Source organism: Onychomys torridus, chromosome 3 (genome assembly GCF_903995425.1).
Source record: "Onychomys torridus chromosome 3, mOncTor1.1, whole genome shotgun sequence".
Classification (NCBI taxonomy): domain Eukaryota; kingdom Metazoa; phylum Chordata; class Mammalia; order Rodentia; family Cricetidae; genus Onychomys; species Onychomys torridus.
Window position 1 is genome coordinate 103,434,917 of NC_050445.1, and position 15,918 is coordinate 103,450,834.

At 48.6% G+C, this 15,918-nt stretch overlaps 1 protein-coding gene across 1 annotated transcript in view; it reads left to right on the plus strand.

Moving 5' to 3' along the window:
* Positions 1-1,793: 1,793 nt before the first annotated feature.
* The window catches only part of Irak2 (interleukin 1 receptor associated kinase 2), a 54,361-nt gene continuing 40,236 nt past the window's right edge, over positions 1,794-15,918 (plus strand). Inside the window, exons 1-2 of the mRNA XM_036182682.1 lie at positions 1,794-1,969; positions 12,218-12,400. Coding sequence (XP_036038575.1) covers positions 1,876-1,969; positions 12,218-12,400 — 277 coding nt within the window. The 5' untranslated portion in view covers positions 1,794-1,875. The remainder of the gene's footprint in view (positions 1,970-12,217; positions 12,401-15,918) is intronic.

The following is a 15,918-nucleotide window of genomic DNA, read 5'->3' on the forward strand; positions in this document are numbered from 1 at the left end:
TTATTTATTTATTATGTATACTGCATGTATGACTGCAGGCCAGAAGAGGGCACCAGGTCTCATTACAGATGGCTGTGAGCCACCATGTGGTTGCTGTGGTTGCTGGGAATTGAACTCATGACCTCTGGAAGAGCAGTCGGTGCTCTTAACCTCTGAGCCATCTCTCTAGCCCCTTCTTTTCAGCTTTAAACAGACATTGCCCAATGGTTTTTTATTTTTGTTTTTGTTTTTTTTTTTAAGTTTTGGGTTAACATTCAAATATCAATTTTGTGTTGTTTGTTTTTTAAATTTATATATATAAATAAATATATATTTAATAAATATATATATATATTTACATGCATTGGTATTTTGCCTGCATGTATGCTTGTGTGAGGGTTGTGGATCCTCTGGAACTAGAGTTACAGACAGTTGTGAGCTGCCATGTGGGTGCTGGGAATTGACCTCTGAGCCATCTCTCCAGCCCCCTTGTTTTGTTTTTTTAAACACTGGTAAACTGTGAACCCTATGATTAAAAGCCACATGTATACTAGTCCATTAATTCTTACTTGAATTGGGAAGGTGAACAAGTTTTGTGCCTGAGCGAGAAGTGAAGAGGACCCACGGGCATCATGCTTGGAGACTAGCGAGTATACAGTGATACAGTCTTCCTGGAGGGCTGTGGGTAGCATCCGTCACAGTGTAAGATGGGCTCTCTTTTACTACACAAAATCTAGTGTCAGGAACTTAGGAGGATAAGACGAGCAATAGAATACTTGCCTAACTTGCCAAGGGCCTGGTCTTGATCCCAGTGTGGCAGAGAAATAAGGTTCAAAACAATGAACTAAAGATTGGCATGGTGGTAGACGCCTTTCATTCCATCACTGGGAAGGCAGAGCCAGGTAGATCTCTGAATTCTAGGATAGCCTGGTCTACAGAGTGAGTACCAGGATAGCCAGGGCTACACAGAGAAACTCAAAAAAGAAAATAAGTTTAAATGAACTTGAAGTTTTTACATCTTACTTTGGGTGTAAAAGTGTTTTGACTACATGTATGTATGTGCACTATGTGCATGCCTGGTGCCCAAGGACAACAGAAGAGGGCATCAGATCCCTTGGAACTCAAGAGAGGAGTGATTGTGAGCTGCCTGTTAGGTGCTAGGAATCGCTGCAGTAAAGGCTCTTAGCCTCTGAGCCACTTCTCCAGATGGAGTTTCTCTGCAGCTTTGGAGCCTGTCCTGGAACTCACTCTGTAGACCAGGCTGGCTTCAAACTCACAGAGATCCGCCTGCCTCTGCCTCCCAAGTGCTGGGATTAAAGGTGTACGCCACCAATGCCCAGCTTACTTTTCAATTAAAAATAATGTTTTTTGAGACATGGTCTCACTTTGTAGACCAGGTTGACCTGCCCTGGAATTCATTGTGTGTTACCAGACTGGCTTTGAACTTGTCCATCAGCCCCAGCCACCCGACAATGGCGTATGACACCACGCCCCATGCATTTTTAAACCATTTAGCACATTGTGTCGTTCATTCCTTCTCCCAACACTGAAGGCAAAAATCTCTGGATTTCCTTCGCTTAAGCCTCACCAACATCCATTAGGTGAATGCATTCCAGGTGGCCATGGAGATAAAGTTGGCCAGCCTCAGAGACTGACTGCCTGGGAAAAGGGGACTCCCCGCCCTGGTCTAGGATTCGGGCAGCATGTGCTATCGAATGCAACCACTAGGGGGCGCTGGCCTGCCCGCTCTCGGCCACGGGCTGGATGGCGCGTGCTGCCGCACTTGGGCACTTGGGGGCGCTCGCTCGCCGGCCCAGAGCGGCCGCGGGCAGCGCCGCCCCTCACTAGGGAAGTCGCGGCCCTCGGCTGTGGGCTCAGTCGCCGCGCAGTCACGCCATGGCTTGTTACATCTACCAGCTGCCGTCCCGGGTGCTGGACGACCTGTGCCGCAACATCGACACGCTCAGCGAATGGGACTGGATGCAGTTCGGTGAGTGTGTCGCCTCCTTTCGCCCGGGACCGCGCCCATCCGTGTTACCCGAGGCCGGGGGTGGGTGCCTGTTTAGGACGCTCCTGCTTCGCTTTAGTTTCCAGACCGACTTGAAGCTGCCTGTGAAGGGTGGGTGGGACTCGGACCCAGGCTCCTGCTCGACTCCCACTGTAGCCGCTTGCTGTGTTTTGCCTGTTTGTGACTTGACCGTGGAGCTCCTAGGTTTTATGCGCAGTTGCGCTCTTGCCCAGACTGCGTGCGTTCTGGTCTCATCACATTGTAGTTTGTATCTGGGGCTACTCTCTTTACTTCCCTGAAATTTGTCCTAATCTGTAAACAGCAGGTGACAATTATAGCCTCTTTATACAGGTGAGAGAATAAAAGTTATGTCAAGAAGGCCCCTTCCTACCTTAGTGTTGTCGTTATGTGGTTGATTTTTCCATTCTTTCTGTTTTGAGACGGTCACACTGTGTAGCCCTGGCTGTCCAGGAGCTTACTCCAGAATAGGCTGGCGTGGAACTCAGAGATCCACCTGCCTTCCAAATGCTGGGATTAAAGGTGTGCACCGCTATGCCTGGTTATTGATTGAATGGTTGATTGCAGTGAGGGAGCTGATCCTAGGGACTTGTGCCTGCTAGGCAAGCATACTACACTGAATCATATCCAAAGCGATTTCTTTTTTTGGGCTTTTGAGACATGGATGGTTTCCTTGTGTAGCTCAGGTTGTCTTAAAACTTGCCACCCTCAGCCGGGCGGTGGTGTTACACGCCTTTAATCCCAGCACTCGGGAGGCAGAGCCAGGCGGATCTCTGTGAATTTGAGGCCAGCCTGGGCTACCAAGTGAGTTCCAGGAAAAAGGCACAAAGCTACACAGAGAAACCCTGTCTCGAAAAACAAAACAAAACAAAAAAACAAACAACAAAAAAACCCTGGGGGTTGGGGATTTAGCTCAGTGGTAGAGCACTTGCCAAGGCCCTGGGTTCGGTCCTCAGCTCTGAAAAAACAAAAAACCAAAAACAAACAAACAAACAAACAACCCCCCCCCCCAAAAAAAAAACCCACACACCAAAAAAACTTGCCATTCTCTTATTTCAGTTCCTGGGTGTGGGATTGGATTACAGATTTGAACCATCGTGCCTTGGTGGTTTTTTCCTCTTCTTTATTTTTTTGGATAGGGACTCATGTAGAATATCTGGGAGCTTGCTATGTAGCCAAGAATGCCCTTGAACTTCTGATCCACCCACTTTTACTTTGGAATTGGGATTACAGGCTTGGTTTATGTGGTGCTGGAGATGGATCCCAGTAGAGCACTATACCAAGTGAGCGACAACATTGTGGTGATATTGTGTTCCCCAAAATATTGTGCACCCTAATAAATTTATTTGGGGTCAGAGAACAGAACAGCCACTAGACAGAACCAGAGGCCAGAAAATGGTGGCACTCACACTTTTAATCCTAGCATTCCAGAGGCAGAAATCCCTCTGGATCTCTGAGTTCAAGGCCACATTAGAAAACACCCAGGCTTGATGACACATGCCTTTAATCCCAAGAAGTGAGCCTTTAATCCCAGGGAGTGACGGCAGAAAGAGAAAGATATATAAGGCATGAGGACCAGAAACTAGCAGCATTTGGCTGGTTAAGCTTTCAGGCTTTTGAGCAGCACAGTTCAGCTGAGATTCATTCTGGATGAGGACTCAGAGGCTTCCAGTCTGAGGAAACAGATCAGCTGAGAAACTAGCTGTGGTTTGTTTTAATTCTCTGATCTTCCAGCATTCACCCTAATAACTGGTCTCAGGTTTTTGTTTTGTTTTGCCAGAGCTAAGGACCGAACCCAGGGCCTTATGCTTGCTAGGCAAGCGCTCTACCACTGAGCTAAAAATCCCCAACCCTGGTTTGTTTTTATTAATAAGAACTTTTAAGATTCCTGCTACACCACATGGTGGCTCACAACCATTCATAATGAGATCTGGTGCCCTCTTCTGGCCTGCAAGCATGCATGTAGGCAGAACACTGTATACATAATAAATAAATAAATAAATCTTTAAAAAAATAAAAATAAAAAGACATGATTAACAGTTGTCATGCTTAGTTTATGGTTTAAGTCAGTGTGACTTTTGTCACTTCATTTCTTAAATGAAGTAATATATATGTTCCATTGTTATCATTTGCTCATATTTTATTTTTTATTATTATTTTTTAGATGTGGTCTTGTGTAGCCCAGGCTAGCCTAGAACTCATTATATTACTAACGATTTCCTACTGACACCTCTCAAGTGCTGGGATTATGGGGATGTGCCACTTTGCCTGACTTCAGTAATATATATATATATATATATATATATATATATATATATATATATATATATTTGATTTTTTGGTTTTTCGAGACAGGGTTTCTCTGTAGCTTTGGAGGCTGTCCTCGAACTCGCTTTGGAGACCAGGCTGGCCTGGAACTCACAGAGATCCACATGCCTCTGCCTCTCAAGTGTTGGGATACAGGCGTGGGCCACCACCGCCCGGCACATATATATATATATATATATATACACACACACACATTACTGGAGGCTTGGCAAGATTGCTCAATGGGTAAAGGCTCTCAATCTCAAGCCTGTGGTCCTGAGTCTAATCCCTGCAGCTCACGTAAAGGTGGAAGGAGAGAACTAACTCCACAGAGTTGTCCTGTGACCACTACACATGAACCATGGCATGAGCACCCACACAAATCATGCATAAATACACAGCAAATTGTTTTACACTTTTCGAAAGGTGGTTTTCATGCCTATAGATGACACCCAGGAGTGATTGTTAATATGTTTCCTTTGACGTTTATTGTTGAACTGAAAAGTCTGTGAATCCTAAAATTAAAAAAAAAATGTTTTACATTTTGTCAGATGTGGTATAGTAAACATCTATAATGCCACACTGGGGCCATGGAGGCAGGGGGATCAGGAGTCCAATGTCAGGTGCAGATACTTAGAGAATTTGAAGTAGCTGGGCAAGTGAGACCTTATCTCAAAACAGAAGGGACAAAGCTATCACTCCCCAATTTTTTACATCATAAAGAATAGTGCTAATTAAAAAGAGTATATAAAATGGGTATGCTTGACACAATAATAAAGTGAGTGTGTACGTGTTGTCCCTCCAGTTTAAACATATAACATGCATGTTAGGGTTCAGGTGTACCTCAGTGGTAGACCACTCAGCTAACATGTGGGAGGCCCTGGGATCTGTCCTTAGCCCTGCAAACAAAACGGGAAATAAGAAGGAAGAAAAGAAAAGAAATAATAAGTAGTTTAAGGTAATGGCCCTCAATTTGGGATTCCTTTTCTCCATAAGTAACAATTGCCAGTGTCTAGAGACATGTCTAGTTGACAGACCTTGGTAGATGCAGTAGGTGAACATCAGGGCTGCTGTAAAACACCCAATAGGGCAGACCTTCAGCACAAAGCACAGCTACCCCAATAGTCAGCAGGGATGGGGTTCAGGGACCCTTTGAGTGAGGGAGACAAGAAGAGAGGGGGAGAGAGAGGGGGAAAGGAAGGAAGGAAGGGAAGGAAAGAAAGAAATACTGTAAGAGTCCAGAGCAGAAAGGTGAGCGCCAGTTCCCCACAGGGATGAGCATTGGTGCCTCTGAGAGCCCATTGTAACACCTGTTGCTGCTCATGTTTGCTAACTTCTTGACCTTGCAGCCCCATAGTGCTCTGGACTGTGCCTTCTGCTCTTTTTGTCAAATGCATTGAAGTGTGGACATACATGTCAACCATCCTGTCATTTTTGTATACCAGTCACACATGACCGATAGCCTGCTTTTTTTTTTTTTTTTTTTAAATTTCAAGTGCATTGGTGTTTCGCCTGCATGTCTGTGTGAGGATGTGGGATCCCTTGGAACTGGAGTTACAGACAGTTGTGAGCTGCCATGTGGGTGCTGGGAACTGAACCTGGGTCTTCTGGAAGAGTACCAGCACTTTTAACTGCTGGGCCATCTCTCCAGCATCCCACCCTCCCAACCTGCCTTTTTTCTCTTAAAATATATCATAGGAATTTCACTTTGATAGACATCCTCCCCCATGGTCTATTGTGTCCTTACACTAGCTTCAAACTGGCGGTCCTCCTGCCCTGGCTTCTCTGAGTACGTTACACCTGGCAATGTATTCTTTGGATTTTCTCTTGAGTGTGCGTTTTCATTCTGCATCACTATCGGAGAACTGGGAGGCTGGGCTGGTGTTGGTAACATCTGGGATGAAGGGAAGTGGCTGTCTTCTCTTGTGCCCTCAGCCTTAGTCTTGGGGTGCCTGTGAGGATGTCTGTTACCACCTGATTGTCCAGGGGACTCTGTGTCCCAATACTTGGATGCCCTATGCTGACTTGGAATACTTCCTGGGCAGTGACCAGCTCTGTGTGGTGGTGGTGGTGGTGGTGGGGGGGGGATCTTTAATTTTTTTTCCCATTTCAGCCCAGCCCTGAACTGCCCGGAGCAGGATACCTTCTGTTCTTAGAATACTAGTGTAAGAGGCACACTTATGGCTTATGACTTTTTGAAAAAAAAAACTTTATTAAGATATAATTTATGGGCTGGGTGGTATGCATCTTAATCCCAGCACTTGGGAGGCAGAGGCAGGCAGATCTCTGTGAGTTTAAGGCCAGCCTGGTCTACAGAGTGGGTTCCAGGCTACACAGAGAAACCCTGTCTCAAAAAGAAAAATACAAAACCCCAAAAAATAAAAAATAAAATAAAAAAGATACAATCCATGAGGTTGAGGTGTGGCTCAGTGGTGGAGTGTGTGCTTACCTTGCCTAAGGCCCTGGGTTCAACTACTGGAATGAAATAACAGAGGAGGGGGGAGGGGGATGGGAAGGAAGAAGCAAAGGAGGAGGAGGGAGAAGGGGTGGTATTGTGGTGCCACAGATGTGCAACCTGAGCACTCAGGAAGTTGAGGTAGGAGGAGCAGGTGTTCAAGGTCAGTCTCCAGTATGTAGTGAATTCCAGACCAGCCTGGGCTACCTGAGGGCCCGTCTCAAAACACAAGCAGACAAGCAAGCAAAAGATAAAACAAGCAAAAATACAACAAACAAGCAGGGAAGCCATAATCACCAATCATATATAATCCACATATTTAAATCAATGATCATGTAGAGCACATATTTTATATTTTATACTATTTTATATTATTTGTGGCTATTGTAAAGGGTGATGTTTCTCTGACTTCTTTCTCAGCCCTTTTATCATTGAGCGCATATTTATAGAGCACTCGGTGGCTCTTAGCACGTTTACAGGGCCGTGCTTTTATTTTTATTACTCCAGATGGAAGCCTCTTCCCCTCCAATGCCGCTCCTCACCCCTTCGCCCTCGCTCCCTGGGCTCCAGGAGTTTCCTGTCGTAATGTGTCATGTGAGGGGACCGGCCAGTGTTCGCAGCCCTTTACAGCTGGCTTCACTTAGCAGCTCTTAAAGGTCCATCCCTGTCGTAGCCGACCTGAGTCCCGAAGTGCTTGCCTTCTCTTCCTCTGTCCTCTTCTCAGGCCTCTCTCACCCTCCGTTTCCCCTTACTCTCCTAGCTCCTCGTTTCTTCTCTCTCTCTCTCTCTCTCTCTCTCTCTCTCTCTCTCTCTCTCTCTCTCTCTCTCTCACATGCTGGACAAACACACTGTTACCGAGCCATGCCCCTTGTCCCAGTCTCTTTTCATACTCAAGCAACAAACATCCCAGTATACGGACGGCTCACATTTTGCTTTTCTATTTTCCATTGATGGCTATTTGGGCGCTTCTCATTCCTGGGCCATCGTGATAATGCCACGGTGGACATTTGTGTTCTGGCGTCAGTGTGTCAGTGTGGATGGTTGCTTTCATCCCCCTTGGTGTACACACACAGGCATGGGGTAGAGAGTTGGAGTGCTTGTACTCTGTACTGCTTGTTAGAGGGACACCCTGCCAGTTGCTTCCCAGAGGGACTGCCCTGGCTCACACCCCCACTGTCCATATAGGAGGGCTACTGTTTGTCTTGTCAAAGCCTGGCCTGGGCTGGCTTTTCAACTCTTGCTTGTTGGCCATTTGCACACTTTTCCAAGAACTGCTCCGAATTTGCAAGTCCTGGAGATGGCAGTTACCCACAGTCCTCTGAAGCATCACTGATTGAGGACATCAAGGAAATTACTTAGCAGGTCTGCCAGCTCTGGCCGTCTCACCTCCAGCTCCTCCACCTCACCTCATTCTTGTAGATGTAACCGTCTTGTTAAATAAGAAACACAGACCCAAATTGCAGAGTTAAAAACCACGAGGTCAGAGCAAGAGTGGAAAACCTTACCCTTCACCGCTTCTGCTGTTCTTCCTCTCCGCAAGAGAGCTACCTCTGTGTGTCCTATCTTTTTTATAGATTTTCTGTTCTGTTTTCTCATTGGTTGTAAACCCAGCCACATGACCTCCTCGTCATTGCCTGTCTGTACAGACCTCCAGGTCTTCTGTGGTTGCTATTGAGATTAAAGGTGTGTGTCTGCCATGCTGGCTGTGTCCTTGAACACACAGAGATCCGCCTAGCTCTGCCTCCCAAGTGCTGGGATTAAAGGTGTGCACCACCACTGCCTAGCTTCTGCTCTGGCTTGCTCTGACCTCAAGGCAACTTTATTAACATACAAATAAAATCACATTTCAATACAAATAAAATATCACTATACATTCTCTCTGCCTCAGCATCTGCTGTTCCCTCTGCCCGAGTTACTCTTCCCCCTGCCTGACTTTGTAGTCTGTACTAGTTTCTCTTGCTGCTGTAACAAATAATCACAAATTGAGTGGTGGCTTCAAACAGCACAGACTTCTCACCTCACACCTGGAAGCCATTCCCTTGGCCGATGGCCCCTCCCTCCATCTTCAAGGCGGCAGCACAGACTCTTCGGATCCCTCTGACCTGTGTTTCTCTCACCTCCCCTTTTTAATTTTCTCCTACCCTCCCAACAGGGTCTCAAAGCCGCCATCCCCAACTCTTTGCCCTCTTTTTAGAAGGACTCTGGAAGTGACAGGGCTGATCCAGGCAGTCTGGGAAGCTCCCTTCCCTCTACGTTCTTATCTAGTTCCATTTGCACAGTCTCTGTGGCCTCCTAAAACAATGTATTCAAGGGTCTTGGGATTTAGGGACCAGATGCTTTTGGGGGTAGATATTGGTCTGTCTGCCATAGTTCTGCTTCTTGAAGGGACCCATCTGTCCTTGCCCCAACTTCTCAGCTCATCACAGGTTTCCCCTCGGTTCCCCTGAACAGGCTCACCCTTCCCTTGTTCCTGCTTTGGCTAGTCCGTCTCTCCCTGTAGCACATACGCCATGTGTGTGGGGACTGATCCTGCCTCTTTCCCAGCGTCTGTGGAGTCGAGGACAGTGCTGGGCAAGTGGGCAGGTGCTCGGCATCCACCCCAGAGAATGATGCAAAGGTGGGTACATGGTCTCACCCCACAGGCTGCTCTGAGACCCAGGCTGGGCCTCCCTTGAGGTCACTGGGCCTGGAGCTGGCTAGGCAGCTGCCAGCTGGTCTCAGGACTCTGGGTTTCCCTGCCCTGAGGGAGGAAGAACTTGGACTCTACACACCGGTCCCTCTACTTTTTATTCTCGGCTGCTGAGTTATTCTAGAAAAGGGTGATCTTGAGCTGTGGTCCTGGGAGGGAGGGGTGTGGGAAGATCTAAAGTGATTTAGAAAACCCACAGCCACAAATATGCACGCTCTTGGAGCTAACCCAGTGGGTAGCCTGTCCCTTGATTGTTTCTCTGCAGTCACAGCGCACTGTCTGGGCCTGTGTAAATGGGGTTCTTACCGTTTCATCCACCTGGGAGTGTGCAGAGGGCCCCTGCAGGGCCCCTTTGCTGGACCACTCTTCTTGCTCACCAGTGCAGAGTAGCCTTTGTGCACTGTCCAGCTGTGTGACTGCAGGCAAGTGACTGGTGTCTCTGAGCCTTTCATCTGCAAGAGGCTGAGGGAACACAGTGGAGTTTGGCTAGTCAGGAGAGGGGCATTTGACCTTGGGGCCGGTCATTTCAGGACGCTGGGCTGCCCCTGCTCTGGAGGACTGTAAGGATGGGTAGGCTTTCCCCAGGATTCAGCAATTAGCACGGAGCAATGGCTATAGCACGTTTATGTCCTCATTACTGAGTGCCAGGTGTTATCCCAAGTGTCCCGGTGTGTAGAGTTCCGTCTAGTCCTTGTAGCCACCTCTGAGGTTGATGAGAAAACGGAGGCTCTGGGAGAGGTGACAGGCCTTCCCCAAATGTACAGCAAGGAACTGTCCGGGAGGGTTTGAACCAGGGCTGCTGTGTCAGTCAGGTCTCACTGTGGCAAAACTCCCGAGGGAGTCGCCTTAGAAAGAGGGAAGGTGGGGTTGGGGATTTACCTCAGTGGCAGAGAAAGAGGGAAGGTTTGGCTCATAGTGTGAGAGATTGCAGTCTGTTGTTTTTTGATTCTGCTTTGACCTGTGGCAATGTCTCATGGCACAGAGCACATGGTCAGGCAAAACCACCTCATGGAAGGCGCTGGACTCCCATAGCCCCCTGGGGAGCACATCTCTGAAGGCTCGGAAGACTCCCCCTGGGACCCATGCCTTAAAGCTCCTACGTCTCCAGGTACCAACCTGTGGACCGAGCCTTTAGCCCGGGGCCCTTGGTGGGACACCAGATCTGAAGGGTAGCGTTCACACATGTGGGGAAAGTCTGGAAGATGAGCTGCTTTGGGAGGCAGCCAGTGTTTCCTGGGGTCTCCCAGGTAGGAAGCTGAGGAGGACTTTGATTTTCTCTCTTCCATAATGATCAGATTACTAACAGCCATAGCCTAGCCCGGCCCTTGGCAGTGACTGAGTCCCCGTCTGCCTCTCTGCCTGCCCTGCTCCTGGGTGCAGTGTTAATGGATCAGTGTCTTATGAGATATCAGTTTCACAGGACTGAACTCTCCCTTATAGAAGGCACCCTGGGGTTCACTTCCTGTTTCTCCTGGGAGGAAATGGAAATTCACAAGGGTCAAGGCTCTGGCAGGCTAAGCCCCACTCCACAAGCATCCGTACTAGGCTGGCTTTTCATGACATAACTCCTTCCTCTTTGCCCCCTGTGAACAGTGGGAAGGGGACTCTAGGCTGTTACATCACTTCCCTCTGGCTAGGAATCTGGTTTGGAGTTTCCAGTGACTAAAACTGCAACTCTGGAACTTTCCATTCCTGCAGGGCACTTCTCCGGGAGGCTTTCTCTGTTGGAGAGTGTTGTGTCCTTCCTCATTTATCTAGTGACAGGTCCTCTGTGTTTATCCTGGCTCTGATGTCCTCCATGTTCTGAGCTTTATCTCTGGCCTCCCTGCCCCCTGCTCGACATGCCTCCAAGCTCATATGCCAAACAGAAAATCTCGTGGAGTTTTGGTTTCGCCTGCCCTCTTTAGAACTCATCTAGGTTTCTAGTATGCTTAACGACATTTTTTTTTTCTTTTTTTTTTCTCGAGACAGGGTTTCTCTGTAGCTTTGGAGCCTTTCCTGGAACTCGCTTTGTAGCCCAGGCTGGCCTCGAACTCACAGAGATCCTGCCTCTGTCTCCCCAGTACTGGGATTAAAGGCGTGAGCCACCACCGCCCGGCTAAGGCTTGGTTTTTTTAATTCCTCATTTTTGTTCAGTTTTGTTTTCCAGTACTGGGGTGGAGCCTGGGGTCACCTGCATGTGTCCTTCCATTGTGCTTCCCCTCCCCAGGCTGTCGCAGTCTCAATTTTTGTTTGTTTGCTTATTTGTTTTAAATGCTTCTCTTCTGTCAGTAGATTCAGTGGCAAGGCTGGGAGTGGTGGCTCAGGCCATTAACCCTAGCAGATCTGTGAGTTCAAAGCCAGCATGTTCTACATAGTGAGACACTATCTTAAAAACAAAAACAAAACCAGTGGGATACTATGTCAGAAATAAGGGCTGGGAGTGTGGCTCAGTGGTTTAGCTGCCCTCCACTCATCTGCATTCTGTCCTGCTGCCCCGAGTTTCTCCATTTGTGGGTGTGTCTGTGATGGAGACAGGTGAAACCCTCTGCCTGCGGGGGCTTCTGTTTTAGATGAAGTGGGCACAGCACTGAGGCTTTTGCTTTTTCATCGCAAGCAAAGACATTGCTGATACCTGCGGGTCCCAGCCTCCTGTCCTATGGTCTTCCTCTTGCTGGGGGAAGTAGCCATGGTGACACCTGGGCGGAGCAGCGGGGCAGGAAGGGCCTCTGGGGGGGGGGCACACCTCCAGCTCTAAGCAGAATCCTCTCCTGCCTTCCAGCCTCCTACGTGATCACCGACCTGACGCAGCTGAGGAAGATCAAATCCATGGAGCGGGTGCAGGGTGTGAGCATCACCCGGGAGCTGCTGTGGTGGTGGGCCATGCGACAGGCCACGGTCCAGCAGCTGGTGGACCTCCTGTGTCACCTAGAACTCTACCGAGCTGCCCAGATTGTCCTGAGCTGTGAGTAACCATCTGTCCCCAAGGGTGTGTTTGTGTGTGTGAGTGTGTGTGTGTCTCAGCAAGGGCTGTGTGTCTGTCTGAAGACTCTGTCCATCTTTTGTCAGTGCAGGGGGTGGAACCAACTGGCCGGGGATGAGCTCTCTGCCACTGAGCTGCACCCTAGCCCTGCGACCCTTCTTTTTCCCAGGCTGAAATTCACACACCAAGACCTTTATTTACTAGGTATTATCTGCGGGTCTGCTGTGAACTCTACTGGGCTGACTAGCCAGAGACCTAAAACCTTTTATTTTTGTAATTAAAAAAAAAAAAAAATTGGAGCTGGGTGGTGGTGTCACACACTTTTAATCCCAGTACTCGAGGGGAGGCAAAGGCGGGCAGATCTCTGTGAGTTCGAGGCCAACCTGGTCTACAGAGCAAGTTCTAAGACAGCCAGGGCTACAAGGGAGACCCTGTCTCAAACAAAACAAAACAAAACAAAACAAAACAAAACAAACAAGCAACAACAATAACAACAACAGAATGGAGGCCAGGGAGTTGGGTAAGGCACTTCACTTGTTGCCAAGGCTCATGGCCTGGGCTTGATCTCTGGGACCCACATGGTGGAAGGAAGGACTCTTAAAAGTTGTCCTCTGACCTCCCCACACATGCCAGGGCAGCTGTGCCTCCCTCCACAAGCACACACAAGTAAGTACATTTTAAAAACGCAAACACTGGAGATCCAGTTAGGAGGCAGTAGCAGGAGAGTGTGGGCTTTGACGGGAATAGCTGCCTGCTGTGCCAGAGACCCAGACAGATGCAGCACTTGCCTGGATGACCAGAAGCCTTCCTTGAGAGAAGAGTGAATGTTAGAATGCCCCAGCCTCAGAGCTGCAGCACACGTGGGTTTTCGGGGCCACTCTGGGACTGCGTCCACGCTTTAGCTGCTAGGTAACTCCCTGGGATATAGTGTGTGTGGGAATCCGAGGTTTTCATGATGACTTTCCCTTTGGGGCTTAAATAGGAGGTACCTGTTCCAGCAGGAGAGACTCCAGCCAGGCTTGCTTCTGCATTCCCAGAAATTGTCTCATAAACCAAGCCCCTGCCTGTTGGCCATGGCTTCCCCCAGGCTCTGTCTCTGTCCTCTTCCTACCCAGCCTCCTTCCATGTCCACCTCAGACTGGACAGGGTAGTCTGCTTGGCTCACAGCCCTTTAGAAACTGCTAGAACCCATCCTGTCCTGTTCTGAGCTGTGCCAGATCACTATTCCTCATCTCCATTCCCCAAGGACCAGACGGAGAGGCCTGGGGCAAAGTACAGCTGAGTGAGTCCTGGGACTCTCCTCTTCTCAGGCTCTCAGACCCTCCCCACCATTGTCCTGTGAAGGCACCAGCCTGGAGGCCAAGCACAGCCCTCTCTGGGATTCTTGGAGGCTTGGTCCTCATGATCACCAGAACCAAAAGGCATTTCATTCGATCATGTGATCAGCCCCTGACGCTTGTGACAATTCTGGCTTCTCTGTGTTCTTAGAAAACTGAAATGTGCCAGATGCTGAGAAATGATAATGTTTAAACTGATGTGATGGCAGATGTCTGTAACCCATCACTTGGGAGGCAGAGATAGGAGGACCAAGAACTCAAAGCCAGGGTGCTGGAGAGATGGCTCAGCGGTTAAGAGCACTGGCTGTTCTTCTAAAGGAACCGGGTTCAATTCCCAGCACCCACATGACAGCTCACAACTGTCTGTAGCTCTAGTTCCTAGGGATCTGACACCTTCACACCAATGCACATAAAATAAAGTTAAAAAAATTAATAATAAAAAAAGAATTCAAGGCCAGCTTTGGTAGCATGGTGAGTTCAGGGCTAGCTTGGACTACATGAGACCTTGTTTCAAAAAATTTCTCCTTGTATTTTGAAAGAATTACTTATAAGCTCCTAATGACATCAGAGGAGGCGAGGGAGAGTCCCAGGGTTAGAAGAGCTGCCAGCTCATACGTGGTCACAGTGGTCTTGCCACTGGTCCGCTTGGGGAGGCAGTTGGCCAAGTCAGGCAAAACCCTGAGACTGACAATCTTGTCCCATCAGGATGTGTGATAGCAGAGGAGGAGCCCCAGAGGTTAAGAAACTGTGCTTCCTGCCACATTCCCTGGCCGTTGACAGTAGAGACCATTGACTAGTCTAGGAAAAATCTTTACCATTCGAAGTCAACAAAGACTGTGGCACCAGATTTAAAGAAATACACTCATGCCAGGCACAACAGTGCACACTTTTCATTCCAGCACTTGGTAGGCAGAGGCGGGCAGACCTCTATGAGTTCTGGGTCAGCCAGGGCTACATAGAGAGACCCTGAATCAAAAGCAAACAAGCAGCAAAAGAATGGCTAATGGCTTGAGGTCCCAAGGTCCAAGGTCCACCGGGTCTCATCTGATCCAGGACCCACTGCTGCACCTCCCACAGAAGCTGCCACCAACTGTGGCCTCTCTGCACCTGCAGGAAGCACCGCCCCCAGCCTTTGGCTGCTTAGGGCCCTTTTCCTACCATGCCCCCGCTCTGCCTCTTACTCCCCCAGCCCCCAAACACAGCTTCTGTTTTTCCTCAGTCCTGCTGGCTGAAGCCACCCAGGGTCAGTCCCCACTCCCCTGTCCCCTGGCTGGCCTTGTGAGGTTCTGGCTATGGGCTCACCACCGCATCAAGTCCCCAGGCAACACACTTCCCCTTTCTGACTCTTGCTGTTTTTCATTGAGTATAAAAGTTGTCTGCCCCTTCTTCTGGAGGTGAACCCCCAGGATGTGTGTGCAGGCACTCAAGTTCCTGTATTAGGAATGCACAGAGCCCCATTTTCTAGCTGTGATATTTAATCTTAGTTCACATTTACCTGCTTAATTATTAACTTGCCCAGCTGCAGTTCACTTAAAAAATTGACTTCTGCCCAAATGAACTTAGGACCTCATAAATGCTAGACAATTGTTCTACCAGTAAACTACACCTTTAGCCCCCCCCCCAAATGTGCGTGCGTGCGTGTGTGCGTGTGTGTGTGTGTGTGTGTGTGTGTGTGTGTGTGTGGTGTGACACAGGTTCTTTCTGTGCTGCCTGGCTGGCATGGAATTCACTGTATAGACCAGGCTGGCCTTGAACTCACAGAGACCTGCCTGCCTCTGCCTCCTGAATGCTGGGATTAAAGACATGTGCTTCTATGTTTGGCTCCTACACATGTCTTTCTCTCACTCTTTTTTATTTTTTTCATGTCTATGAATGTTCTTCCTGAATTTATACATGTGCAATACATGTATGCACTGTAGTTCAGTATTTCAGAAGAGGGCACCAGAACCCTGGAACTGGAGTTAGGGATAGTTGTGAGCCACTACATGGGTGCTGAGAATCAAACCCTGATCCTCTTCCAGCCAGTGCTCCTAACTGCTGAGCCATCTCCAGACCCTTAAACACTTCTTTTTTTAAACACAGAGTTTATCTGTGTAGCCCTGGCTGTCCTGGAACTCACTCTGTAGCCCAGGCTGGCCTCGAACTCACAGAGATCCGCCTGCT